This window comes from Denticeps clupeoides, chromosome 8, assembly GCF_900700375.1.
Source record: "Denticeps clupeoides chromosome 8, fDenClu1.1, whole genome shotgun sequence".
NCBI classification, from domain to species: Eukaryota; Metazoa; Chordata; class Actinopteri; order Clupeiformes; family Denticipitidae; genus Denticeps; species Denticeps clupeoides.
The window spans coordinates 13,312,564-13,340,070 of NC_041714.1; the positions used below are offsets into that span (position 1 = coordinate 13,312,564).

The window sequence follows — 27,507 nt, forward strand, 5'->3', positions numbered from 1 at the left end:
TTTTGGTTTCATAGCGCCACCACGTGCTCCGGAGGCGTGATACATTTACATTTATATTTACATTTACATTTACGGCATTTGACAGACGCCCTTATCCAGAGCGACTTACAACGTGCTTTCAAGTTACCATCGATGAAGGGATCAGTTCTGGTTCACTAGGACCCCCAACTATGAATACAATCTTTTTATTCATTCTGTTGTAGATTCTGAACACAAGTTCGACAAAAATTGCGGGGACAAATGCACAGTGGTTCGACACGTATCTAATCCAGAACGACATTATTGTCTACCTGAGAGACAGAAAAAAACAGAACACTAGCCAGCTAGCCACAGGTAATCTCTGCAGTATGATCGTGTGCTGACAGGGACAGATTTTCAAATGTGCAATGCAGGTTCCCTCTCATTTTTCATGTTTTGCAATACATCTACGACCTCAGAGGTCAGTGGACCTAAGGCCGACATGAAAAAAATGGCAAGAATTTTAATTACACTGAATTCATTGGATTAACTTTTTTTGTAATGTGGACAATGTTTGATACTAAAGGCAAAAAAAAAAACTGTCTATGGAGAAATGTACCTTTTTATTGTGAAACTTTCCAACACTGATCAAACATTCAAAGATACCCAGTCAAAATGGCGTGTTGCTATGCCATTCATCACATTCCTAGTACAGGGGAACGTAAACCTAGCACTGCCGTCAACAAAAAAATCCTACTATGATGTCTGGCAAGGGTTCCAAATGGCTTTCTTCCATTATACAGTACAGGCCAAAAGTTTGGACACACCTTCTCATTCAATGTGTTTTCTTTATTTTCACGACCATTTCACTGAACGCATCAAAAATATGAATGAACACATGTGGAGTTATGTAACAAAAAGTGGAGACCTGGACTCCACAGTCACTGGACCTGAACCCGGGCGAGATGGTTTGGAGTGAGCTGGACCGCAGAGTGAAGGCAAAGGGGCCAACAAGGTACTAAACACCTCTGGGAACTCCTTCAAGACTGTTGGAGAACCATTTCAGGTGACGACCTCTTGAAGCTCATGGAGAGAATGCCAAGCGTGTGCAAAGCAGTAACCAGAGCAAAGGGCGGCAATTTTGAACAAACTAGAATATAAAACATGTTTTCAGTTATTTCACCTTTTTTGGTTAAGTACATAACTCCACATGTGTTCATTCATAGTTTTGATGCCTTCAGTGAGAATCTACCAACGTAAATGGTCATGAAAATAAAGAAAACACATTGAATGAGAAGGTGTGTCCAAACTTTTGGCCTGTAATGCACATACACAAGAGAATGCTGCTTTGTGTATGTGTGTGTGATGTGAAAAGGTGTTTGCTTCTTCTCTGATTTCTTACTTGTTTCCATGTTAGTCACATTTAAATGTGTCAGATCATCAAACAAATTTAAATATTCATGAAAGACACAGCCACCACCACCATTACAGCTTCAGGGATCTTCAAATGGACCAGTAGCTTTATAATGGACACGTAATGTACACTTCTCTGGACTAAATAACAAATAAATTTTGTTGATTGGTTACATGACCCTGTGTGACAAAGTGTTTGCCATCTAAACATAATAACTGGTTGAGCCAAACTTATTAGCAACAACTTCAATCAAGTGTTTGCAATAACTTGCAATGAGTCTTTTATAGCACTGTGGAGAACGTTTTCAGGCATGAACTGCTTTTTTTTCCTGCCTTAATGATAAAATCCTTCACTCAAAAAACACATGTGCTGTGTTTTCTTGTGCTGTCGTTGTCTAATATTTATTATTTTTTGATGATCTGAACCATTCAAATGTGACTAACATGGAAAAAGTCCATCGCAAAAAGAAATCAGACCGGGGGCAAACACTTTTGATCACTGATCACTGATCAACGCTGATTCCTTATGCCATATGACAATAAAGAAGCAACAATGTGGGTTAGGACATTTTAAGGTAGGTATTGTCACAAAAATGGTCCATTATTCATTCATGAGCATGGTTACTTTACACTAGCCATGGTATCAAATGAAATCTATTTATACACATCTAAATGGCAACACAAATGTCATTACAGAGAGCTGTACAAAGACATGCAAACAAAGGCTAAATTCATATGTTGGTTAATTTCCATTGAAAACACGAGAGTCTTACAGTCTGACAGAGCGTTCCATAGACTTTGGGCGATCCTCGACAACCAGGAGCGAGTGGTCAGATGTCTCAGGGGACCAATATAGCCACCAAAACCATGAATCAAAATGTAAAACTGAGTGTGAATGGCAGCTGTAAACAGACTGATGTGTGGCACTGGAACATGCAGACCCCTGAATGCCCCCAGTCAAAACATATCACATCACTTTAGCGTCTCGCCCAACTCGCCCTTTCATTACTAATCCTGGAGAACCACGTTAAACCAAACAAACCTGCTCCACAATGTGTTATCACAGCCTCTCCATCTCTCTCTGGCTCTGGACCCCCCCTCGCTCCTCACAGGGGGGTGGGCTGTGTCCCGGCAGTCTGTCTTCATCGTCTTGCATTTAAAGGATCGTCTAGCATTAAATGCGCAGCCAAGCTCCACGATGGGGGCCTTTTTTATACACGCTGACCTGTGAATGGTCACATTGTGGTGACGCCGTTAATCAAGTGACACTCGTAGAATGGGACCGTTTCTGTTTCTACACATGAATGGATGGAGGAGCGAGGGCCTCCGGATGCTTTTTAGTATGTAAGCATATCCAGATGGTGGGGAGGGGGGCACTGAGGCAAGGCTGGATGTTTTGCAGATTTGAGAAGTGAAAAGAGGAAGACCAGGTGACTTTTGTGTGATTTGCTACTTGAACATGTGTCATCAAGTCTTCAAGGATCTTCCGTCACTCTGAAACCGGTCCCTCCAACAGCATTTTTCCCTTCATCAGTACCTCCCATCGACCAAACCAGATCTTCTGCACGCCACCAGATGAGCCTCTCTTCTCACACAAGCCCTGTCTGTGAGGGTGGTGTAACTTTTACTCCAACCACACACCCACACAGCTGAAGCCACGCCCCCTTTCCCCCCGACAGAGTACTGTACATAAAGGCCCCGGCCTCATACAAGAGACACAGCAGACGGACAAGCTCAGCAGCACGACTGCAACATGGGGTCTCCTTTATCAAACCAAATGATGGCCAGAATCGAAGCCGCCAAGGCCGTGAAGGAGGAGGATAAACTGTACAGGTACGGCGGGGTTCTTTACCCGGTCATCCTGGCTCCTGAGGAGAACCTGAAGGCCCTGGAGGACATCGAAGCCAGACCAGATGATGTGATGTTGGTGGCCTACCCCAAATGTGGTAAGGAACGGTTTACTGTGGAGGGATAATATCTAAAGAGGCTGCACAGATCATTGTCTCTGTATTTGGTGAGCGCAGGTGAGCTTGTTGGTGACACAGAGTCAAAACATTCCAACCCAGGGAATGACAGCACTTTCCGTCCTGGACCCCAAATGTAGTGAAAGTGAGAGCTCGAGAGCAGTTCCTCGAGTTTTACGCAGAACACACTGCGGGGTCCCACATTCCTTTGCTGTTTTTACTTCATGTGTAGCATTTTAAAACGCCGCTGAGGATGCAGATGCAGAGCTTGTCTGATAATTCCCACTTTTCACAGGGTTTAACTGGATGGTCGCAGTGATTCGGAAAATAATCTCCGCAGCCACTGGGCAGGGAAGAGAAGACAGCAAGCCTCCACTTATTGAGTTCTTTGGTCCAGAACAGTTGCAGGTGTGTTTTAAATGACTTCAAATATTTAGCAAAATGTGCAAAAAAGCATATTTGATCCAGAATAACATGGTTTGTCAGCTGTAATGACCTCTGCACCTCTTGTTGAATCCATAGTTCATATGGACTAACAAGAAATGGTCTAAATGCATGAGTGCATGTAGACCCAGGGCCATCGCTAATGGGGTGAAAGGTCGTAATAATTCCAGGGGCTCCTCAAAAACAGACACAATGTTAACATGATGTTGGCTGAGGGGCCCTTCTGCAGACCACCCATGACCAATCGCATTGACAGAAGTTCACATTTGCTCTGAGATGCCCAGATGCCTGCTGAACTGATGTGTTGACACACGTTTACACACTAACCTGTTCCCTTAATATACACAAGTCCCCGACGCATTTCTCTTCTCACACCTCTCTCACCCTTGCAGCATTTCGCTCAAGCCCCCTCGCCGAGATTTATTGGGACCCACATGCACCCAGATAACATTCCCTCATCTTTCACCAAGAAGAAAACAAAGGTTTGTGTTTCCATGGTTATTCCTCCATTCTCCACAAGTGCTGTATATGTTCCATACTGACAGATGTGGTGTAGGGTCGGAGTACATAGGTGGACAGGAATTTCCACATTTAAAACACATTTAAAAATCATTATGCCATGAATGCGCCTCAGGACATTTTCTTTGGGTTTCCTGCGTTTGCAAATTACACAGATTAATCATGAGATGGGTTACAATCCAATCAAAACACGGGAGATTCTGAACTCGTCTTAGCATGAACATTTTTTCTGTTCACAGATTCTGGTCATTTTTAGGAACCCAAAGGACACAGCTGTTTCATATTATCACTTCTCCAATAAGAACCCCGTTCTGCCATCTGCTGAGTCCTGGGACATGTTCTACAAAGACTTCATTGCAGGAGAAGGTGATGATCCCTTCAGTAATCCTAAAATATGTTCTGAGTCCTAAGAAGAATAGCACATTGTAGATCTCAAAACAGAATGAAACTTTTCTCAGTGGCCTGGGGCTCTTACTTTGACCATGTGCTGGCCTGGGAGAAGAAGATGGACGACCCCAATGTTCTGATTATAACCTATGAGGAGCTAAAACAAGTAAGCTTGTAGCTCCACTGGCTCCATGGCCTACGTGGAGGTGTTAGTGACAGACTGTCATAGCTGCATGTTTATGTTTTGCAGGACCTGAGTAAAGGAGTGCAGCGGGTGTCAGACTTCTTCGGCTTCAATCTGGGCGAAGACACAGTAAATTCCATCGCAGACAGAAGCACCTTCAGGGCCATGAAGGAGAGCTCCCATAGCTCCCACGGCAACATGGGCAGCATCTTCTTCAGGAAAGGTGTGTGTGTCTAAGTGCTCATCTTTCTCGCTCACTCAAGGCAGTGGTTGGGTAAGGAAGCGGACCCGTAATCAGAAGGTTACCAATTCAGATCCCCAAACCACCAAGGTGCCACTGAGCAAAGCACCATCCCCACACACTGCTCCCCAAGGCGCCTGTCATGGCTGCCCACTGCTCACTAACGGTGATGGTTAAAAGCAGAGGACACATTACTTACAGTGTGCTGTGTTGTGTTTCACCATGACAATCGCATCACTTTCACTCTTTTAATTGTGAATTTATTATTTCTACCCTGTTATTCCAACCAGTTTGTAGCAAAAATTAGTTGCTCATTTTAACATTAGTATTAGTATTTATTAGTGTAGTATTGACAAACGGAGTCAATTGAAAGTTTGTATACACTGCCCAAGCACAGCATATTTCACTCTCTGGCACACCCTGAAATCTGGCCAATGACATTTCAGCAGAAATTATAGGGAGGAGCTGTATAACAGGAGAGCTAGGGGTCAATGAAAACAATTATATAACAGGAACACAAGAAATTGATACACTTTGCATGAATGGTTTTCAAATTATATTTGTAACAAATGCCTAATAAAAAAAGAAGAATTAATGAATATAATGGATTGTTTGTCTTTGTTGTGAATCCTTTTTTTTTCTGGACAAAAACTGTCGGTTTTTCAGGTGGATATAGTATAGGCCATTTCACAATCAGTTCTTTTCACATATCTTTGTGGGGTTTCTGGATCTGAAGTTTCCAAGTCTGGGTTGTGCAGGCGCACTGTGAATGTTTGAAGCTGTTCCAACCCCTTTGCAGCATGTATAGAGCTGGAGGTGGAGGTCAGGTTATTTAATGCTGTACTTCGTCACTCTTCTTCTTTGTCAAACTGCTTTTACAGCTGGGAGGCACATGCTGAGTAAAATGAACGGTGTTCACAGTGAGTCCAGCCCTGCCAGAGAAACTGCACAAAACTGACTTTAATTCTTTTGAAAATGTTGGACTCTAAATAACACAAATGACCAGACTGATTTATAAGAAAACACACAATTTCTAGTGTTCATACTGAAAAAATGTATTAATTGATTAGATTCTTTGGTAATGCATAATATCTCCATCTAATGTTTAACGTGATCTCAGGTTCATGCTGGTGTGGAGTGTCTTTGACAAAGAATGGCATGATTTGCTTCCATCTTATTGAACTTTGTTAACCTGTGTTCTGCAGGGGAGGTTGGGGACTGGAAAAATCACTTCAGCCAGGCTCAGAGTGAAGAAATGGACACAGCGTTTGAGAAACATCTTGCTGGAACTCAACTGGGAGCTCTTCTGAACTATGAACTGTATTGCAAATGGTGATGAGATGAAGGAAATTAAGGAAATGGGGTGCATGGATGTTTTTGTTTCTGTGTATCCTGCTGTAAAAATTTCTTATTAGGGCAACGTAATGCCCAAGTAAGGCTCTGCTTGTGAATCAGCATTTTAAAACATCATTTAGGTCATATATTTAATACTCGTGTTATGTATATAGTCACAACTGAATCGGTGTCTAGTGTTCAAAAAGTAAAATGTCATTATTATGAATTGATATATGCATGCTGAGTAAATGCGTTTTTAAAACTCATGTAGCATGTGGCTTTATTTTGGTGTTTACACCAAATACACACACACACACACACACAAACACCTTTTATGTCTCGTAAGCAAGTTTATTATTATTGCTGTTAACATTATTATTATTCATTTACTTTCGATTCGTGACATCACATCTGGGTTTCCCACTGGTTAAACGCGCCTGTGACGTCACCGCCAACGCGGAAGTTGGCCGGTGGGAGGGGCTAACCGGGCCAACTGGGCTGCACCGCTGGACCGTCTGTTCGAGCGCGCCTGCATGTCTCCCCAATGGCCGAATTGGACAGCACGAGCTCTCTCGCCAGATTCCTCGACGGGGAATTCTGCGAGGCGAAGTCTGAGATCCGGAGGGAGATCTCCAGATGCGCGCTCTTCCAGTCCAACAGGTACGAGGCGCGCTCCCTGCGTTCCTGCGTCCGTGCACGCACCTGCTAATGTCAGGGGTCGGGGGTCGGGGGTCGCGCTGTTGCTTGATTTGTTTTTATCCCTTCTCCCCCAGTTACGACCTGACACTGGACCAGAACCGAGATCTGACTGCGGAGAGGCTCAGCCATGTACTGGGGCTGCCGCTGATAAAGAAACAACTCAAAGATCAGGTAACCGAAGAGAGAGAGAGAGAGAGAGTGTGTGTGTGTGTGTGTGTGTGTGTGTGTGTGTGTGTGCCCTGCCCTGCCCTGCCCTGTTTCTGACCACTGACGTTTTACCTGGACTTTAAATTGCAGGTGAAGGAGGGACAGAGAGGCTTTCTGACCAAAAGCCTGGGGATCGCCGAGCTGGTCTGTGCTGCCGACATGGCAACTGGTGTGAAGGTGCATTACCTGTCAGACTATGACCTGGCTTCACTCTTTCTGCTGCCTCGAGGGCAAATTTTCTTAATGCTGTTTATGTAAGAGAGCGCGTACGTGATGTCCCCCCATCGGTCCTGTCATCCACAGCTGGGCGTGGTCTGCGGATTGTATGGCGGAGCCATCAACAATCTTGGCAGCGGGGAGCAGAAGACGAAATGGTACCTTCCTGTGTCGGTCAGTGTGACCGCCGGCTAGCTGTCACAATCTTTAGTTAGTTCTCATCCCTTCTGGGTCTGTGCTCAAGATGACGTCGGTGGACGTTGCGTAAAAATAGTGAATTATAGTGCTTGTGTATTGCTAATCGCCACTTTCATATCAATGGTGTCAGTGTTCACTGTCATGAGACCATATTTTATTGATCGACATAGATTTGTATTGTGAAGGAGTGAAGTAATGCCTCAGAGATCATGGTTTTAATTAGGTTTCGTAATCGTTTGAAACACTAAACTTGAGTTACTGTAACTATAAACTCCATTCATTTAAACTGAGGCTAAAGTTCACATTGGCCACCACCATCGTGCCCGTGCCTATGAAGTCCCGTTTCGCTTCAAGAGGCTGTTAATGAAGACCATGCTCAACTATACTGTACTGTTCCTGCGGAGGCAGGAAGTCTCCTCCTCACCACCTTCCATAGTGGGATCATCAAGAGCATTCTGACCAGCTGCATCACTGGCTGGTTTGGGAACTGCACCATATCAGACTGCAAGGACATTTACCAAACACGCTGTATCAGGAAAGCCACCAGCATTGTGAAGGACTCTACACACCCCTCACATGCACATCCGGAAAAATGGTACCCAAGCATTCGGGCCCTCACTGCCCGACTGGGCAATAGCTTCTTTCCACAGGCCATCAGATGCCTGAACACTCAGGGACTTTCATCTTTGGACTGACACTCTCACACTGCCTCTGTTATATTGAGTAATATTATCTATTAATGCACATTTTGCACAGCAGTATTTGCACTATTGTTGCTTTGCACATGTATTGTTCATTTCACTAGTTCAGTGAGCAGTGGACAGCCATGATCATAGTACATCAGCAGAAACCTGGGCTGTCCCTCTCCATCACGGCGGGTGACCTCTGACCCCCAGTTACACAGTGACATGAAACATGGTGCGCTCATCTTAGATAAGAGAACATCTTAGATATGATATCAGAAGTGTTCTTCACGTTCTGTTCGTATTTTTACTTGTTTATGGGGACTTCGCCTTTTTACTGTCATGTGATGTGATTAAGGTGACGTCAGCCCTGATCTGTGTGTATGTTGGATTACAGGAGCTGGAATTCACCGGCATGTTTGCTATGACAGAGCGAGGTCATGGCAGCAATGTCCGCGGAATCCTGACTGAGGCACGCTATGAACCGTCCATGCAGGTTAGCCACCATGTGACGCCCTCATTTGACTTCGAAAGCAGGCCCGATTTGCATAACTGACCTGCAGGTGTTCAATATGAGCAGAAAATCTGTTTCTTTTGCAGACCACATTGTGTTAAAATAGAGATCTAACCCTTCCAAATGAGTCCAAATGTGAGATTCCTGCTTCCTGAGGGACAGAGAAAGTAAAAATGTTGTAAATAAATCATATTTCCAGGAGTTTGTCATACACACCCCGTGCGAGGATGCTCAGAAGATGTACATTGGGAACGCCATGAAGGGCCAGTATGCTGCTGTTTTTGCCCAGCTCAGCGTTAATGGCGAGGCCCAAGGTACTGTGTGTAACGTGTGTCAGTATTACATGTGCTGTGCTATGCTGTCCATGTGGACTTTGTGTAAGCGCGCTCTCCTCTCAGGTCCGCACTGTTTCGTTGTCCCGGTCCGAGACCCACACGGAGTCCTGCATCCCGGCGTCACAGTCATCGACATGAAGCACAAAGAGGGTAACTGGGTCTGACCTGGGGTCACTAGTTTGCTCTGCCTCCTTCACTGCGTTGCTGAAAGGCTTTGATCTCACAATTTTTTATTTTTGTGATTTTGCAGGCCTGCATGGTGTTGACAACGGCATCTTGATATTCGACAACGTACGGATACCACGAGAAAACCTCCTCAGCAAGTGAGTCTTTACACTGCAGAAGGGATCTGTTGACGATATCAATTTATTTAGTACGTAGGCAAATAGGTAGTGTTGCATGTGTGTATTTGTTCCAGGTTTGGCAACGTGTCGGCAGATGGTCTTTACTCGTCTCCCATTCAGAGTAAAAGCAGCCGCTTCAATGCCATGCTGGCAGCCCTGACGCCCACCCGCCTCGGCCTCACGGTCCAGGCCATGGCAGCCATGAAGGTACCCGTCGTAACTTGGTGCGACTCTTGTCGAGTCCAGAAGGACGATGGGCTCGCGTGTGTCGTTGCTGTCTGCGCTCCATCCGTCAGCTCAAGTCTGTAGCACATAATAATGAAAAACAAATGAAGAGGTATGCAAGTGCAGTTGTACCGTGTATAATGCATGAAAATGCAACCCCTTCAGATGGAGCCACTGCTCGCACTGTAAGAGTCTCCACCAGCAGATGGCGCCATGCATCCAGTACATAGGAACTAAACTGCCCTGCCAAAAACGAAAAGACACGCTGCACGTGCACGCTGCTGTTTGTGTGGAGCGTCTTTAGCTGTGATTACAGCATGCATTGTTTCAGTAATATTGTAGGATGAGGGAATTTTCCAGCACGTCCCGAAGATTCAACTTTGATGGAAAAGCATGTCCATTCAGTATATTCAGGTAGTCAGGTGACTTTATTTTATTGCCACGTAATCATGATGTACCCAGACCTGACCAACTGAAGCCATTCCAGATCATTCCACTGTCACCACAGGCTTGAACAGTAGGGACCAAGCTTCACTTCCCTCATGTACTCATCAATCTGGATCAAGTGTCACTTTGGACAGACCACATGACCTTTTGGCAAATTTAATTTTTTGTTTTGTAAAGACCCGTTTAGTCCCAGTTCTCATTTCATGTTGAGCTCCAAACTAGTCAAACTGCTTCCAGCCACATTGATTTCTCCTTTTGGGTTTTAATAACGTGTCAGACAGTTCTCATCCCAGTCTCTCAGAAATGAAATTTTATCACAAATTTAGCAAGTATGGAGTATGACATCTGAGTGCCATATTTCATTACTGATGACTTGGTGTTAAATGCGAATTTCTGTTACATGCGCGTTCACACCTCATTTTGGAAATGTATTTTATTCTGATGTGTACATATGTGTGTGTGTCTCTTGCTCTCCACAGCTGGGCCTCATCATTGCTGTGCGCTACAGTCACAGGTACGGAACCCTGCGTCCTTTTAACCTGTTCATCTGCTTCACTGATTGTTGGTGATTTCTTCTTGTACAAAAGCGACCGGGTGCTGAAATAGAAATGAAAGATCAGAACAAAGAGACGAGAATGAGAGAAATCAGTCAGAAACCACAGAGAACATCCCGTTCGGAGGGAGTCTCTGCTGCTGCCGCTTCTCCACGTGCGGCGTGGCTGCCTGCCAGGCCGCGTGGGCGGCAGGGCGGGTGAGGAGGTGGATGCGTGGGCAGGGGGGTTGTTGGAGTGTTCGGCATCCCCACAATCAAAGAGACAGAGAGAGGAGGACGGGGGTTGCTTTGGGGAAACATCAAGCAGATTTTCTTTTGTTCCCCCAATCACACACACACACACACACACACACACCACACCACACACATCATATATACACATGATAGGTAGACATTATTCCCCCCGTCCTGTAAAGTGTTGTCACCACCAGCAGCAGCTCTAGATGCGTCTACTTCTACGTCAGACGGCGCCGGCGGTGGGGGCTCTCGGTGGTGAGGACTTCCCCTCTCTGAAGAAAAACACAGGTGCACTGCTCTGCGGTGGAGACTCGGGGGTCAGAGGTGACAACAAGCCAGACGAAGCCCAGTCCCCGTCAGCTGCCGAATCTGTCTGGTTTAACACAGCATTCAGTGATGCACCAGTCAAGAGAACAAAAGAGGAATGCACACAAAAAAAAACACACACACACACACACACACACACACACACACACACAGACAGGCTGCAACCATGCTCAGGAGCCCTGTCTCTGCTCCTCACCCCTGGCTCAATGTCTCTCTCTCTGTCTCTCTCTCTCTCTGTGTGTGTGTGTGTGTGTGTGTGTGTGTGTGTGTGTGTGTGTGTGTGTGTGTGTGTGTGTGTGTGTGTGTGTGAAGCCACCTGCAGGGCGTGATCTGCAGATAAAGTCTGCGGTGGTCCCAGGTGCGCTCGGCACGGCTGCAGCGCGCCACAAACTTCTAACTCAGCAGCCACACACTGCGCAGCCACCTACTGCTCCACCGCACACACACGCACACGCACGCATACACACACACACACACACACTGAGTCATACACACTTATAAACAGCAGAGCACACATACACACTGAGTCATATACAGTTCACTTATATACACACACACACACACATCCTGCTTACTGCTCTCCCACACCACTTCTTAGATCCTTACACACAACCTACACAGAAGGGTCACACACAGTTACAGACGCGTTACATCCAGTGTACTCTGCCAGCTCAGTTTTACACACACATAACACACACACTATACTAGCACATTTCTAAATGCACACAAGTTTCAGATATGGTATCCAGTCTACTCCTCCAGTACATTATTAAATTTACACACACATAAACGCTGGCACAGATACATACCTGCACTGAGCTACGCACTCACAAAGCTTTATACACATATACTTATAACAACTCACTAACACACACACTCACATTGTACATCCTGCCAACACACACAGCCACACACACACACACACACACACACACACTATATCCAGCCTGCTCTGACAGTACATTATTACATTTACATTTACGGCATTTATCAGACACTCTTATCCAGAGCGACTTACAATCAGTAGTTACAGGGACAGTCTCCCTGGAGCAACTTAGGGTTAAGTGTCTTGCTCAGGGACACAATGGTAGTAAGTGTGAGTTGAACCTGGGTCTTCTGGTTCATAGGCGAGTGTGTTACACACTAGGCTACATACCATAAATCCACATGAAGTGTCAGTATGGTCATATAAATACAACAACACATACACATACATCCTGCCAACACACAGTTAAATGCTACCACACCTTCAGTTACACAACGCACACACAGACACAGCTATACACTTTTCTCATGGTTCTGGTGTGATTCTCTCCTTCCAGTCGGCGACAGTTTGGGCCCAAGGACCAGGACGAGGTGAAGATCATCGAGCACCAGACTCAGTACCTCAGACTGATGCCTCACCTGGCCGCTGTGCTGGCGCTGACCTTCACCACCAGGTACCCACCAGCAACAACTTGATGGCAATAGCACTGTTTATTGAGCTTCATGACCACTAGAGGGGTCTCTCCTCAAACATGGTATGTCCAGGGAGGACCTAGACATCCTGGGCTCCTACTGACTGGTTGTAAAATATATGTAGGTCTGTGTGAAGTAACTCTTGAGTAACTGCCTGTAAATTTCACTACAGGAAACAAAAAGAAGTTTTTTTTTTTTAAGTTTATTTTTCCTATGGTGTGGCAATGGGGTCCCTTGTGCAGCCCTGCTACTGATGCATGGAGCCAGGGAGGGAGAGAATGTGAAGATTGGGGGTCGAAATAAATGGGTGGCGTATCTGGCAGGTACGCCGCGGGGCTGATCGACGCGGCCCTGTACCGTGGGGAGGACCTCCAGAGCAGCCGCTTCCTACAGGCCCTGGTTGCCGGCCTGAAGGCCTACAGCACGTGGGAGAACGTGGCCTGTCTTCAGGAGTGTCGCGAATGCACGGGGGGCATGGTGAGTGTTTTGGGGGGCATGTGATTTTTTCAAGAGGGGGGGAGGGGGAAAAAGCAACACTTTAAAACGCAAGAGTTTTATTTTGTTCCGAACAACAGCAGCATTGTGTGCGGTTGCGGAGCTTGTTTTTATTAATTTTTTCCTGATCTGGCTCTGTGCAGCTTTGGTTCTGTGTGTGGTGACTTTTGAGGTCACAGCAACTTCCCCAAACTGCAAAAAAAAACATTTCCATTTCGGACGGCCAACCTTGCACCACTGCCATGGTGCTCTTCTAAAACACACGATCAGATATATTCACGTATGTTTCTCAACTGCCCTGGGCCAGGGTGAAGATCACACAGCTTTTTATTTAGATGTAATTGTCTCAGAAATGCGTTTTCTTCAACAACAACAAAAAAAGGCAACGGTAAAGGCATAAAGATAAACCACAGATCTGCACCTCCTGAGGAGGGGGAGCGTGCTGGTGCTTTTCTGTACCCCAGCTTGTGACATTTTCTGCACACAGAAAACTACATCGGCTTCCTTTCAACCCAATACTCATTCAGTATCTCAAAATCTGTTTTATTTCTGTGCACTTGCATATTTTTTCCAAAGACCTGATATTTATACTGACCTGTTTTAACAAAAAGTATATTCATGCGCACACACACACACACACACACACACACACACACACACACACACTGTGGTTGCATTTGGAAGTTGAGTGTGTTGTTGTGTTCTCAGGGTTTCATGATGGAGAACCGGATCCCGGCTCTGAAGTGTGACTCAGACGTCTTTGTGACATTTGAAGGGGATAATGTGGTGATGCTGCAGGTAAAGATCAAGCTCAGTGCTGACCCACTGCGTTTTTCTGTACATTTTAATAAATCGGGTGTGCAGAATTAATTAAAAAAAAAAAAAAAACATTTTCACAGCCCAGACTGGGTTTCTGCTTCACGCCCTTATTCAGGTGTTTTTTCTTCATTTCACCACATATAAAGGAAGCTTATTGTTATGCATACCTTTACCACATGAACGTGTGTTGTTATGGATACTGCAGTTGCTGGAAATGTGTGAAATTGGTTATTAAGTTTGTCCGTTTTAAATTGAGACATTCATGCTTATTACACATCGAGTGCCAATTTTTGGGGGATTTTGCAATTTTCTCCAGTTATTAGAATATCACTCAAAATTATTTAAAAATTGATCACCAATACATAATTGTCTAGGAGTTGACTATATCTTTTTTAACACAATTATTCGAGATGCAAGAGGATTTTTATGACTAGTTATAGCAGATGTTTGGAGTTCAAGCAGTGTCTGCATTCACCTCACATTCATCTCCAGGAGCTAATGAATCAAATTGACCCAGAAATTGTGATGATGTGAACGTTAAGAGATTGTTTTGCTCACAATCAAATTTGGATAAAAAGATGTCATGACTGGAAGACGGGTTATTAAATAACTACCAGCTAATTGGAGGCCCATCTGTGAGGCAGAAGTGTGTGTGTGTGTGTGTGTGTGGTGGGAAGAACACACTCGCCTGCAGGCAAGGGTCTACACACACACATACAAGGTCACCATTGACTGTCTACACTGGGAGGCCTGAAAACACGCTGCTGAAATTAGATTACGCTGTGCAATACCAAAATAAATAATTCCCCAACTCCCTGGGTAACGTGTGCATGCAAAGTCTGTTTTGCATCCATAAAGAGTTTGTTTCGTATTTTTAACACCATTATGTGACCTAGGAGGGAAACTGCAGCAGGTGCCTGAGGCGTAGATACGGTGACATGCTGGCCCTAAATGTGTTTGGCTGTTGAGATTATAATGAACAACGTTTTCTTTTGATCCTCTTGCCATTTATCACCCCAGCATTCAGCAGAGAAAACCTCTTCTGTCGTGCCTGACTGACCCCCCCATCCCCTCCCATATAGGCCAGAGGACACAGTGGTAATGATAACGGCATTATAATCATGATCATGTGTCTCTGGGAATAACTGGGAGTTTGGCATCACTAGGAAGGTTTTGTCCTTAATTGAGTTATAGGGGAGTAAGGGAGTCGTTTGTAATGACTGAAGTTAAAAATGAGTATTTTCAAAATGTGGTCAATGGATGAGGCGCTTGTGTTCCAGCTCAAGTCACAAGGAGAAAGACCAAGGCCTGCGAGCCACCTCCACTGCCCTTCCCCCTGATAAGAGCTGAGCCAACCTGAAAAATCAGACAGCCGTCTTTACGGCTTTCTTTAGAGGTAACAATGGAGCCATTCCTCTGCCACCAGTTTGAAGATTTACCTCCTTTTCATGCCCCAGAATCAGCCCTCTAATTAACACAGAGCCTCTCCAGACAGTCAGTTTCTTGGTATGGTAACTTCATTAGGAGCTATAGCCGCTAATATCTACAGTATGAAATTGTTTGCAGAGGTGTACCTCAGGGTTCAATTATAAGACCACTGTTATTCCTGATTTAGAGATTTACACACACCTACACAAGCTTATTTTGTCAGTTTTAGACTTGAATGTGTGATGTGGTTGGAGATGAAAGGCATTGGTAGCCATGTGACACATTACTTTACTTTACTTTACTTTATTTGGCAGACGCTTTTATCCAAAGCGACTTACAATGGGAAGACACCAGCAATTCTCGTTCGATTTCTATAGAATATCAAGTATACAAACTAAGAGCCCTGATAAGGCTTAGACTTGTCATTGAAGAGCATGCTCGGAGAGTGTTGGGTGCTAGACTAAGAAAAATTATAATGTATTTATACATTTTGTATTTGTTTGTTCAATGTGTATGCATGTGTATGTGTTAAATTTGTCTGTAATATTTTTTGAACAAAAGGATTTTCACCTGCTTCTTAAAAGTGGTGATAGTCTCGGCTAGTCGTGTGGAGGAGGGCAGGTTGTTCCACCAGCCAGGGACAACAACGGAGAACAGACATGATTGGAATCGGAGACCCCGTGAAGAAGGAATTTTTAGTCTCCTTTCGTTTGCCGATCTGAGAGAGCGTGTAGGAGTGTATCTAGGTAGTAGTGTGTTGATGTAGGAGGGCGCAGTTCCATTTACAGCCCTGTAGGCAAGCATCAAGGATTTGAACTCAATGCGAGCAGCTACCGGGAGCCAGTGGAGGGAGGTAAGAAGAGGTGTAACATGGGTGTATTTTGGCTGATTGAAAATGAGACGGGCTGCCATATTTTGGATCATCTGGAGTGGTTTTATGGTGACTGCAGAGGTTCCAGCCAGGAGAGAGTTACAGTAGTTGAGTTTGGAGATGACCATTGCCTGGACGAGGAGCTGCGTAGCCTGTTGTGAGAGAAAAGGCCGAATCTTGCGAATGTTGTAGAGATTACTGTAGGGGTTAGATAATATTCAACCCCAGATATGGTCATTCCAGCCATTTCATTAATCCATCACTTTTTTCACTGACCCTTGACCCTTCAATGTCTCTAGGTGGTTGTGCGTGAACTTATGACCCAGTACGCCAAGCAATTGCTTAGTAGTCCAGTTAGTGGACTCATCAGAACCTGGACGAGCTCTGCCTCAGACAGCCTCAGGACCAGGTGAGTCTCCTGCTCATAACTCAAGTCTGGCTGTTTAACCGTCGCTGTTATGTTGTTATTCTGTAAAATTGGCTGTGAGCACCATGATGAAAGGCTGCTGTGATTTCCCTTAAGCAAAACAGAGGCAAGATAACAGTAGGAGTTCGCCCTGAATAATGCGCTTCTTGTTTGTAATGTCCCTTTTAAATGGATTACTCTGCCAGATTCATCCAAAACACAGATAGTTGCTACGCCCAGCATTTGCAAGCATCCACACACACACACACACAAACAAACTTACACAGTGTTCCAATTCAGCTCTTTCCTCAGGTCTTATGCTCTGGATTTTCAATACTAATTTTACAGAAATGTACACATCAGCACTGTCACTGGCACGGTGACTGTAATGATGCTCCCTGTGCCACTGTCATTTTCCAGTTGTTAGACATTTAGTCTCGACACGAGATTGTCTTGGCAGATGTCTATGAATAGAAAAGCCATAAAGCGTCTTCTGTCTGCTTCTGAATAATTGTAGGATTGTAGGACTTGCTTTTTGAAACCACAGTTGTAATTAACAGGGTTGCGTAAAAATCTAGCTGCATGTAGCTTTAAACCGTCATGTTGCTGCTTAAAGGTGCAAAGTGTAAATTCTACATTTACAGAAGAGTCTGAATATGTTCTGTAATGCCTGTTTGCACCTCAGGAGGCGACACTGAGTTATTGTAGCCTCCAGTCTGTCCTTGGTCGACCTCAGCATAATTAAATTACCAGCTACTACTACTGGTTACCAGTTATGTGCCAGGTTCTGTGGTTTGGAGGTTTGTGTACTGAGACGCTGGTGTATTTAAAGGAGATGAATCCGATGTTTAGAGGGAGTGAGATGTTTCTTATGATGGAGGTGAAATACTGCCCTCTGTTTGATTGGCTTTGATGCTTGCTATGGGTTTGTGGTGGCGCTCAGGGATTAGAATCCGTGGCAAAGAACCCTTCTGTCTGGTCTGGTACAGCTTCCTGGGCATTACTGTCGACAAAGTGGGAGACCTGCGTTTCCTGCTGAAGGCACTGAGCTACAGGGAGAGGGTGCTGCAACGCAGCCTGGTGGCCAGGCTCCACTCCAAGGTCAGTCTCTGTCTAGGCTGGACACTTTATTAAAGACACCATTGTCTCTAGCCATTTACTGTATGCGGTTTAAAGAGTTTCAGTTGCATAGATCTTCATGTATTCCCAATCTCTGCTGCCTGGGTAACACTGATCCAATCCTACAAACACCTACCTACATACATTTGTCTTTTGCTTCAAATCTGACCACTAGTAAAAGATGTAATTGGTTGACAAAATGGCATAGGTACAATTAATTAATGTGTTCGTCTGTTGTTCATATTTCCTCTTATTCAGAAATAAGATTATTTATGTTGGAGCATTTCAGAGGAATTTTATGGCATGTGGTCATGTGGCATTATCCCAGCACAGATCATTAACATTGGTGTAAACAGTTGAACAGAACAGTTGCAGGAACCTGGCTTTGATGTTTACCTATGTTCTCCATTGAAGGTAGAGAAGAACAAAGACGAGTTTTTCGGAGCCTGGAACTCCTGTCTGCACCACGTGACTGGCTTAGCACTGGCTCACATTCACAGAGGTGGGAGATAAGGATGAGCAAACGTTGTTTCATCTGTGTGTGTGTTTCTTTGTAAATATAATTAATGGGACTTAACTGGAGAAAGCTTCCTTTAAGGCCAGTATAAGTTTTTAATTGTTAATTTTCTCTTGTGCTCATGTGTAAAAAAGAATTTATGGAGTAAATATTAGTCAAACTAATTGGAGTGTAACTTTTTCTATTAATTATACTGAATATTAGACATTAATGAACAAATTAATTGTTAGACTTTTATCATTTAGAAATTCTAAATTCAAAAGACTGTTCTAGTAGTTTCCAAATGGCACTCACAAAAAATGCAGATTTGGCCAAAAAAAATACACCAACATGCAGATTTGGCCAAAAAAAATACACCAACTGGTAGCATGATTTAAACAAAAAAAACAAAACTTTTTGCACAGTAAAAACTGTGTTCATTAGTTTTCAATTGGCAATGCATTCTGAAAGAGCTTTTATTTATACTTAAATAATTGAAATACAATTGCATATTAATTAATTTGATCAGTTATATTGCGCCATATTGGCTTTGTTTTGCACGCTGCACATTCTTTCTGTGTTCATTGGTGAGCAGTTATACGGGGCTGTATCTACCACCATGCTCACAATCTTTCCACTCACTCTCCTCCCACACACACACACACACACACAATATACAACAACCTGCACCATTGTAGTAAACACCAGTGCTGCATGTGAAGCAGATGATGATGATGAAGACGTTTTGTTTAATGACACATTAAATCTCTATTACTGATGAATCCTTTATTCCATATTAAATCCGTGAAACTTGTAGTGGTCTGAGTGTAAAGGTATGTGTGGGATCATTGCTGATTTTTTGGGGGGAGACACGTCAGAGGCTCTTTGGTTACCTGCCTGTGATATCAGCCTTTTGTCATTTGTCAGAAGACATCTCTGCGGCTCATATATTTTTTCTTTTCTCGTGTTCGCAGTGACCTTGGAGCAGTTTGCTCTGGCCATTGAAGAATGCCAGGTTAAAGACGACCACGCCTTACTCTCAAAGGTACGTGTGAAACCAGTTTCCACTCCAGTTCAGCCCACACCACATGCTCTGAAATAGGGTACTCACCCTTTGAGTCATCAGTCTGAACTTATGGAAACTTTTCTGAAGCGGCGGGCAGCAGTGATGCTCACACATGCTAACACACACACTCATGGTAATGAGCTGCTATCAGAATAGCACAATAATTGTGTGTTGTTTCCACTGCATTCATGAGGAGCTCAGTTGGACTGTGCTTCTTCACTTATGAACTGATTCATGGGGGCTCTACCCAGTGGGAGCTCCTGTGGGGCCCGTGGAGCTGCCTGAGCCTCTGGGCCTGGAAGATAAGGGCTGACATGGGGAGCAGTGTCTGAGGGGTCCCTGTATCTCGACAAAGTGTCTCTGTCAACGTTCACAGGAGTGTGGAGGACACTGTTCTGCTTCAGCTCAAGCTCTCTGTGTACTGGAGGAACATATTTTTAGACATCATTATAAATTACATGGTATGAACATTGTTATTTTAATATGACTTAATTAACAAATATATAGTAAAGAATTCATTTAAAAATATTTTCAGTTGAGATGCACAAAACATCATAATCAGATTTAATAATCTGTGTTTTCACGACTTCTTGAAATTAATTTTCCATGAATCACAAACACTTCCAGCTTGCTTTCTCTCTTAGAATATCACGTGGCCTCCTGTCATATGTCACCTATGTGCAGCTGTGCATCAGTAGAGCAGAACCATGCTGATCTCAGGCCTGGGGTCACCTGATGTGGACATTCAGAGCGCACAACCACAGCCAAGTGGTACTGAGTGGGTAGGAGTGGCAGTAGCTTAGTGGTGAGACACTTGCCTATAAACCAGAAGACCACAAAGTCACACGTTCAAATCCCACTTATTAACATTGTGTCCCTGAGCAAGACACTTAACCTGAAGTGTCTCCTGGGGGACTGTCCCTCTAACTGCTGAATGTAATGGACACAAAAGCAGGAACATGCTAAGAGTAATGACATTTCCTCACCGTCTTCCAGATTGCATAAATCAGGCCTGTGATCATTGATCAAGGGTGGTAGTAGCCTAGTGGGTAACACACTTAACTATGAACCAGAAGACCCAGGTTCAAATCCCACTTACTACCATTGTGTCCCTGAGCAAGACACTTAACCCTAAGCTGTTCCAGGGGGACTGTCCCTGTAATTACTGATTGTAAGTCGCTCTGGATAAGGGCGTCTGATAAATGTCTTAAATGTAAATGTAAATGATTGTTCTCTTGTTTGGATCTAAATGAGTTCCTGTGCGCCTCACAGACAGTCACCACGTTTAAATCTGTGTGGTTCAGTGAATGACCGGGACTGGTGTAGTCTGGCCTCCACAGGGGATGTGTCCTTCTGGGCCCCGCCTTCTCTGCCTGACCAACTGAATGGTTAACCAAAGAAATACAACTGGGGCTATTTTTACAGTGGGCTGTTTTATTTTTGTAGACTGGATTGCCAGACCGTGGTCATTATCGTGCCACTCACCGCCCAGTGAAAATGTTGCAGTCCAACATTAATTCATGGTTCGGCCTCCATGTGGGTTCGGACGGATGCTGCAAAGCACCTTGGCCCCCAACCAGCGGTGCATGGCCGTCGGCACGCACCGCATTCAGCCCCGATCCTTCCCGCGGCCACTGCTGTCCCTCGCTGGACCATGTCCAGCATCCAGGCTCTCTTCCCGACGTCCATGGGCAACTGTGGGTGGAGTCAAGAGACCAGAGATAAGTCTCGGCTCTGCTCGTGTTTTTCTCTCCCAATTCCTAGTTTGCATATGAGGAAGAGATTGGAATGGGCAGAGAAAAGAGACTTCAGTTTCCGTGTCAGAACCACCGTCAACACAGACACACACAAACACACAGTCCATACCCCCCCAGTGCTGTGCACATAAACAGGGAGCCAAAGTCATGAAACCCTATCTGAGGACTCTCCTGGACAGGCAGTTAGTTTAATAGAGGGGTCAGAGGTCAGCTCTTTGATCTTCACTGCTGGTTAATTCTTAGCACCACCTGAAGCGGCCTGAGGATCAGAGCAGCAGAGATGACTCTGCCCTTTTTCCACCCCCTTTTTGTGCTTTTGTTTTTTCACATCCTGCGCACGAGTAACATATTCTGTGGTTTGAGGTCTTGCTCACAAACACTTCTCCTTTTTTCCAGGAAATGCTTTTTTTTTGTTTAATATTCTTTTTTAATGATCTCTCTGAATAGTTCTGCCTCCTGCATGGTACGAGTTTGGTGTACCAGGAGAGGGCCTGGTACCTGGAGCACAAATACCTGACTCCCGCCACCAGCCGAAAGATTCGCACCCAGGTAAGGGCCACACCTCCCCTGTCACGCTGTTCGTGTGTATGTGTGTGTGTGTGTGTGTGCATATAGACTTATGAATTTGATATAAAAGGAACCAATGTAAATTCATTATTTATTCAACTAGTGAAACGTATCCAAAATAAGTTAGTGACAGTAGTGTCATTTTCGGTTACCACATAATCCACACTGGTAACCCTGGACACTGCAGGGTACACTATGCCCAGTGTTAAACCATAGAGAAACTACTCACTAATTACACTACATCTGTCTTTTTCACTTTTTATTTCGTGGGTGCTGGGTGGCTTTGGCCTTTTGGAAAAAATGTACATTTGAATTAATCTGCTACAGATATTCATAATTTATGACATTTCACAGTCAATGAATCACTGCAGGGGATAATTTTACAATAGTATATGAGAAAAATCCATAAATCAATGGGGTTGTCTCTGGGTTATTAAATAAGTCATTATTCTTAATAGATTACATTGATCAGAATTTTTGTTTGATGCCTAATGTTTTCTGCGGCCGAATACAAAAACAACAACATTTATCTCTTATATAGCTCAAAATCACATGCAGTACGTCTCAATGAGCTTTGCCAGGCTTTTCAGTTGACACTCTCCACACTTTACCATAGATGCATACCACAGATGCATTATGCAAGAAAACAAGGGTTTGGTTCTGATCAAAGATATTCTTACCTCTTACCTGGAAATAAATGTTTAAAATATTTCTCCTTTCCCTAATACAAGTCCAGAAATGCAGAGAGGTGAATTCATTAAAGTTTGTGTAATACTTTTGTAATAAATAAAAGGATCAATTCCAGTGCATACTCCCCACTTACTCCACCTGCTTTTCACAGTTGTTCGCGGTTGGCTGTGAGTAAACAGCCAGCTGCATCATTAGAGCCCCGCGCATAACCGGGTCGAGGGGACTGAGGATCCGTCCGGTCAGCAGGTCACAGTGGTTCACAACTTAAAAACATGGATAACATAGACCATCTACCCACAGCACTACGTCTACAGGATTCTCTTGATTTATTCTGCTTATTCAGCCTTTTGTTTTCATGATGTTTTGCACAAAGCTGTAATGCAGTTCAATCATTCTTAGAGCAACCGATGGACGTCCTGTAAATGTGGCATTTTTAAGGAGTGTCCCTGAATGCAGGTCATTTTTAAATGTTTTTAATTTTGTTAATGAATATGGTATACACAGTGGGGGCAATAATTATTTGGTTCCCTGGTGATTTAGTAAATTTGCCCACTAACAAAGTCTATAATTTCATTATTTGAACAGTGAGATGGAATAATAACAAAAAAATCCACAAAAAATGCATCAATATAGTTATAATGTATTTTTTTCAGATGTTCATGTATCTCGGGGGATTTTTTTCCGACTCCTCTTAGCAGATCCTCTCCAGGCCATTTTCAATGCCCTGGCTGAGGGAAAGAGGTTCTCAACCAACATTTGTACATGTACATGGTCCCATCCATCCTCCCTTGGATACAGCACAGTTATCCCATCCCCTTTGCAGAACAACACCACCAAAGCATCATTTTTCCACCTCCATGTTTGACCATGGAGACTGTATTCTTGGAGTCTCAGTCAGCTGTTCTCCTCCTCCTCCAAATACGGCGAGTTGAGTTGATGCCAAAGAGCTCGGTTTTAGTCTAATCTAATCACAACACTTTCACCCAGTCCTCCTCAGAATCATTTAGATATTCAGTGGCAAAACTGTATATGTTCTCTTGAGCAGGGGTACCTTGTGGACTCTGCAGGATTTCAGCCTTTCTAACTGTTTTCTTGGTGACTGATCCCAGCTGCCTTGAGATCATTGGCAAGTTCCTCCCATGTGGTTCTGGGACCCTTCTTCCAAGATCATCCTTATTATCTTTGAAACTCTACAAGGTGAGATCTTGCCTGGAGCTCCATACTGAGGGAAATTGGCTTTTTTTTATGGTTCTTTCATTTGGTTTCATTGTCACCTTCTCATCTTTCTGCTTGGCGATGGTCTTGTAGCCCATTCCAGCGTTATGTAGTTCCACAATCTTGTTTTTTTCGGAGAGTTTTATATTGCGGGTGTCAATATCCAGTCGTGACTGGGTTGGACTTGTGGGATCGGGCAAAAACACGTCGGTGAAGATAACGGCGGCTGCTTTTGCCTATCGTGCTGCATTGTGAAGCGAAAAACATTCAAATGAAGCACTCCACCTGACTCATAATCCCAGAGAGTGATCTCCGCTCCCGAGCTTGATCATCTGCACAGATAGATCTGTTTTTACGTGCAGAGCTGCTGCTCTGATACAGCGGCCAGGAGCCTCATAAAAAATCAACACAGTTATCGGGTGCATAAACAGTTTTATTAGATATAGATAGTGGCTGGTTATGTTGGATATGCGGTGATGTAGTGAAATGCATGACTGCTACCAGCCTCTCCTGTGACTCGGTGTCTGGTGTCAGTAACACGCTGGTGATGATGGGTTTTTTCGACAAGGTCTAAAACATGGGGGAAAATGTCCCACAACCACAGGCGCACACACGAAAATAAGCTGATCAAATAATTCACAACGTAATGGCAGAAAATATGCTGTCAACGTACGTAAGCGGCTGGTTCATATAAACAATGTAGAATTTCATTATTCCATTGGGAGTTAAATTGTATTTATATTGGTCTGGTATGAGGAGCTTAGTTACTAAACGTCCTCTGTGTAATGGTGTGTGTGTGTGTGTGTGTGTGTGTGTGTGTGTTTCCCATGCAGCCAGCTGTAACAACCCCCCGCTGCTCTTTATTGACGGCTGTAATGAGAGATGCTCCGTAATGGCGCTGGGTTTCTGAAGGCCTCACAACACACTGAGAAATTTCACACCAGCGTGTCACTACTACTGACCTAGCAGCATTCTCACATGACACCGGTCACCAGGGACTGGACTGAACACACACACACACACAGTCCCCAACACCCAACCACACCCCCTTGGCCCTGTGCTCACAAACAGGCACATGCTGCCCATCACCCCCCTGGCCACACACTCACAAAAAGACACACACATAAGCACACACTACTCATCACCCCCACTCACACCCCCCAACTCTCTCTCTCACACACACACACACACACACACACACACACACTCTCCCACTCCCCCCGGCCCTGCACTCACAAAAAGACATACATAGGCACCAACTACTCATCACACCCCCAACACACACACCCTCCAAAACAGAGGCATGCACAGAGACAATCGTATAACATATGATACCAACTGTCATGTGCCTGTTTCACATGTATGTTTATTGAATCATACCAATCCAAACACTGAAAACAAAATGATATTTTCATAACATGCTGTGGGCATTTAGTGCCCCCAATTTTATGTACATACAGACACCAGACACACACAGACATTTGTTGTCTTGCCTTAAAAACAATTAACAACACACACACATATATATATATGTGTGTGTGTGTGTGTGTGTGTGTGTGAGACCATGGTACATATTCCTTCTATACTAGATATGTGGATGCTGTGCACAATTCAGAACTGCAAAAATCTGCCTTTTTCTACTGTCTTATGTTTAACTAGAAAAAGAGGGCAACAGTCTCACCCGTGCGGCCATGCCGTTTCAGTTCACTGTTGATCTGCATTGGTCAGGATGGAGGCAGCTTCATTCAGACAAGTCCTGACACATTCAGCTGCTCAGAGCGAACAGTGTGGATGATCTCAGATCAGCACAGCGCCCTCCACATTTCTCCTCCACAGTGTCAGTATCCGAGGGGTGACCATATCTTATACACTGTTTCCACTCTGTGGCTCAGTGGTTCTCCAAGTGCAGCTGAATCACACACTGAATCATGGCTTCTGGGAATTTTCTTACATTCTTTTAAAATGCATGCTCCCAGGTGCTAGAACACACTTTGTGGATTAGCAGAACTTTCACGGCACCATCCAGCAGCCAATGTGCTGTCAGCTGTTAATAAAAACCGATGTGAGTGTTATGTAAATATGTGTAACTGTGTTCTTTTACTTCCACCCACCAGGGGGAGCTCCAGTCTGGACTTTTTATTCCTAGATGCCTGATGTACAGTTCTGGCACGATTTTTCTGACAGTTTTACCCTGGTTTTGCCAGGGTTGGCGACTGACCTCAGGCCCTGTAGTCAGAACTTTGACATCACCAGCATCCACATTAATAAAAAAATGAGTAATTTTGTAGAAGGCGATTGAACATAGTTTATTGGGTGAGTTTCTGACCACTGCCTTTGCCTTTCAGCTGCTGGATCTGTGCAAGTCGGTGAAGGATGAGGCGCTGAAAGTAGTGTCTGACTTCAACATCCCCGCCTGCTGCATCCAGGCCCCCATCGCTGGCGTGTCAAACCCCAGAGCCGAGTGGGCCTTCTACTCCCAGCCAGAGGCCCCTGCGGTGCAGAAGACCCTGTCCAAGCTTTGAAGGGATGCAGTAGAATGGCAGTAGAATGGTTCCACACCTTGCACGAGGCAGGACAATCATCTAGTCATACGGCTCAGTTCTGTGCCATGGACCAGTGAGCCTATAGGGAACGTTATTTCAGTCTAGGTTGTGTTTTATTGAGACAAGTTCAGAGGGGGCGCTACTGAGTGAAGGGTGCCCCAGAAACAGGATCAGGTGGAGACCAGGTGGATTCCATCCAGATGTTTCTTAATGTGAGTTACTTAGTGTGTTGCACCTTTCACTCAGTACCAAATTAAAACCCATTTAATTACATTCACTTTAGCATATTGTCAATAAAATAGCATAGATTCTGCAGAAACTTTTATATCTGCCTTTTGTTCCACTCTCACAGACAAGGTCATACTCGCACTGTACCAAGTGTGTTACTGAGATTAAAATCTTGTTTAATATCCCTTACATTTATATCCCCAGTTGTCCTGCTGCTTCAACTACCGGGATTATCCCAATTATCTAATCTGAAGCTCGATCTCACTTTCACTTTCAAACTAATAGGCCCTGGGGAATATACTGAGATCATTTCATGTGAATCAAATTACAGTCTTCATTCATGCTAACTTCACTCTGTCACTTTTAAATTGCATTTGAATATGCATTTTGTGTAATACCACAAATGTAGCATTTAAGTAATTTGAATCTTTCCTACAAAAGCTATGATTGGAGAACTGGAATATATTCAATTACCAGATCAAAAGTGGCTCGAAAATCGTTTACAGGAGTAGGGCCATGCTGGGAAATTCTGACCTTTCAACTTACACAGTCAAAAGGCCCAAAAGAATCCATCCTTTGTTCAGTCACTGCCTAATTTTCATTCAGGAAATCAGAGAAGCTTATAACCTCCAAAAGATGAAATCCGCCGTTTTCCGGCCATTATTTTCCCCCACAAATATTTACAAGGCCCATCCCTGCTCCGGTCTGACTAGCCCTGTCCATGGTAAGCACAATCCTCTGAGCGTGTGAGGAACTGCAGGTTTCGAAACTGAAAATAAGATTTAAGGCAGGTGATGATTACTCATCTACCTGGGAAAGCAGATCAGCCCAGGGAACACACCATTCCACCTTATTACAACAGTGAACCATACCTGATTAATGTAAATTATGGGATAAAATAAAATTGTATAGAAACCTG

General features: G+C 44.2%; 2 protein-coding genes across 3 annotated transcripts; both read left to right on the plus strand.

Annotated features, from left to right (window-relative positions):
• The first annotated feature begins 3,104 nt into the window (after positions 1 to 3,104).
• On the plus strand, positions 3,105 to 5,252 carry LOC114796045 (sulfotransferase 6B1-like). Its single transcript, XM_028989880.1, has 6 exons — positions 3,105 to 3,317; positions 3,631 to 3,743; positions 4,172 to 4,261; positions 4,538 to 4,664; positions 4,757 to 4,851; positions 4,936 to 5,252. Exons 1-6 carry the CDS (start codon positions 3,125 to 3,127, stop codon positions 5,104 to 5,106), a joined length of 789 nt encoding a protein of 262 aa, XP_028845713.1. The 5' UTR covers positions 3,105 to 3,124; the 3' UTR covers positions 5,107 to 5,252.
• Positions 5,253 to 6,919: 1,667 nt separating this feature from the next.
• acoxl (acyl-CoA oxidase-like) lies at positions 6,920 to 27,507 on the plus strand. Of its 2 annotated transcripts, none has more exons than XM_028988702.1 (19): positions 6,920 to 7,105; positions 7,219 to 7,315; positions 7,442 to 7,528; positions 7,655 to 7,741; positions 8,846 to 8,944; positions 9,162 to 9,276; positions 9,361 to 9,447; positions 9,548 to 9,620; positions 9,716 to 9,848; positions 10,793 to 10,827; positions 12,753 to 12,869; positions 13,212 to 13,365; positions 14,092 to 14,181; positions 16,801 to 16,910; positions 17,897 to 18,008; positions 18,441 to 18,528; positions 19,497 to 19,567; positions 21,793 to 21,894; positions 26,163 to 27,507. In XM_028988702.1, the coding sequence occupies exons 1-19, from the start codon at positions 6,990 to 6,992 to the stop codon at positions 26,337 to 26,339; spliced, it is 1,950 nt and encodes a 649-aa protein (XP_028844535.1). In that variant the 5' UTR covers positions 6,920 to 6,989; the 3' UTR covers positions 26,340 to 27,507. The 2 variants fall into 2 exon arrangements, with proteins under 2 accessions (XP_028844535.1, XP_028844534.1); XM_028988701.1 differs by lacking the exon at positions 26,163 to 27,507 and adding an exon at positions 25,477 to 26,151.

What these genes read in the sequence shown, in the direction of transcription:
- LOC114796045 (XM_028989880.1), top strand. Translation starts at nt 3,125, where the DNA reads ATGGGGTCTCCTTTATCAAACCAAATGATGGCCAGAATCGAAGCCGCC. An exon ending in TCACCAAGAAGAAAACAAAG is followed by an intron (nt 4,262 to 4,537) that starts GTTTGTGTTTCC and finishes TTCTGTTCACAG; the next exon opens with ATTCTGGTCATTTTTAGGAA. An exon ending in CCTATGAGGAGCTAAAACAA is followed by an intron (nt 4,852 to 4,935) that starts GTAAGCTTGTAG and finishes TATGTTTTGCAG; the next exon opens with GACCTGAGTAAAGGAGTGCA.
- acoxl (XM_028988701.1), top strand. Translation starts at nt 6,990, where the DNA reads ATGGCCGAATTGGACAGCACGAGCTCTCTCGCCAGATTCCTCGACGGG. An exon ending in ACATGGCAACTGGTGTGAAG is followed by an intron (nt 7,529 to 7,654) that starts GTGCATTACCTG and finishes TGTCATCCACAG; the next exon opens with CTGGGCGTGGTCTGCGGATT. An exon ending in CGACATGAAGCACAAAGAGG is followed by an intron (nt 9,448 to 9,547) that starts GTAACTGGGTCT and finishes GTGATTTTGCAG; the next exon opens with GCCTGCATGGTGTTGACAAC.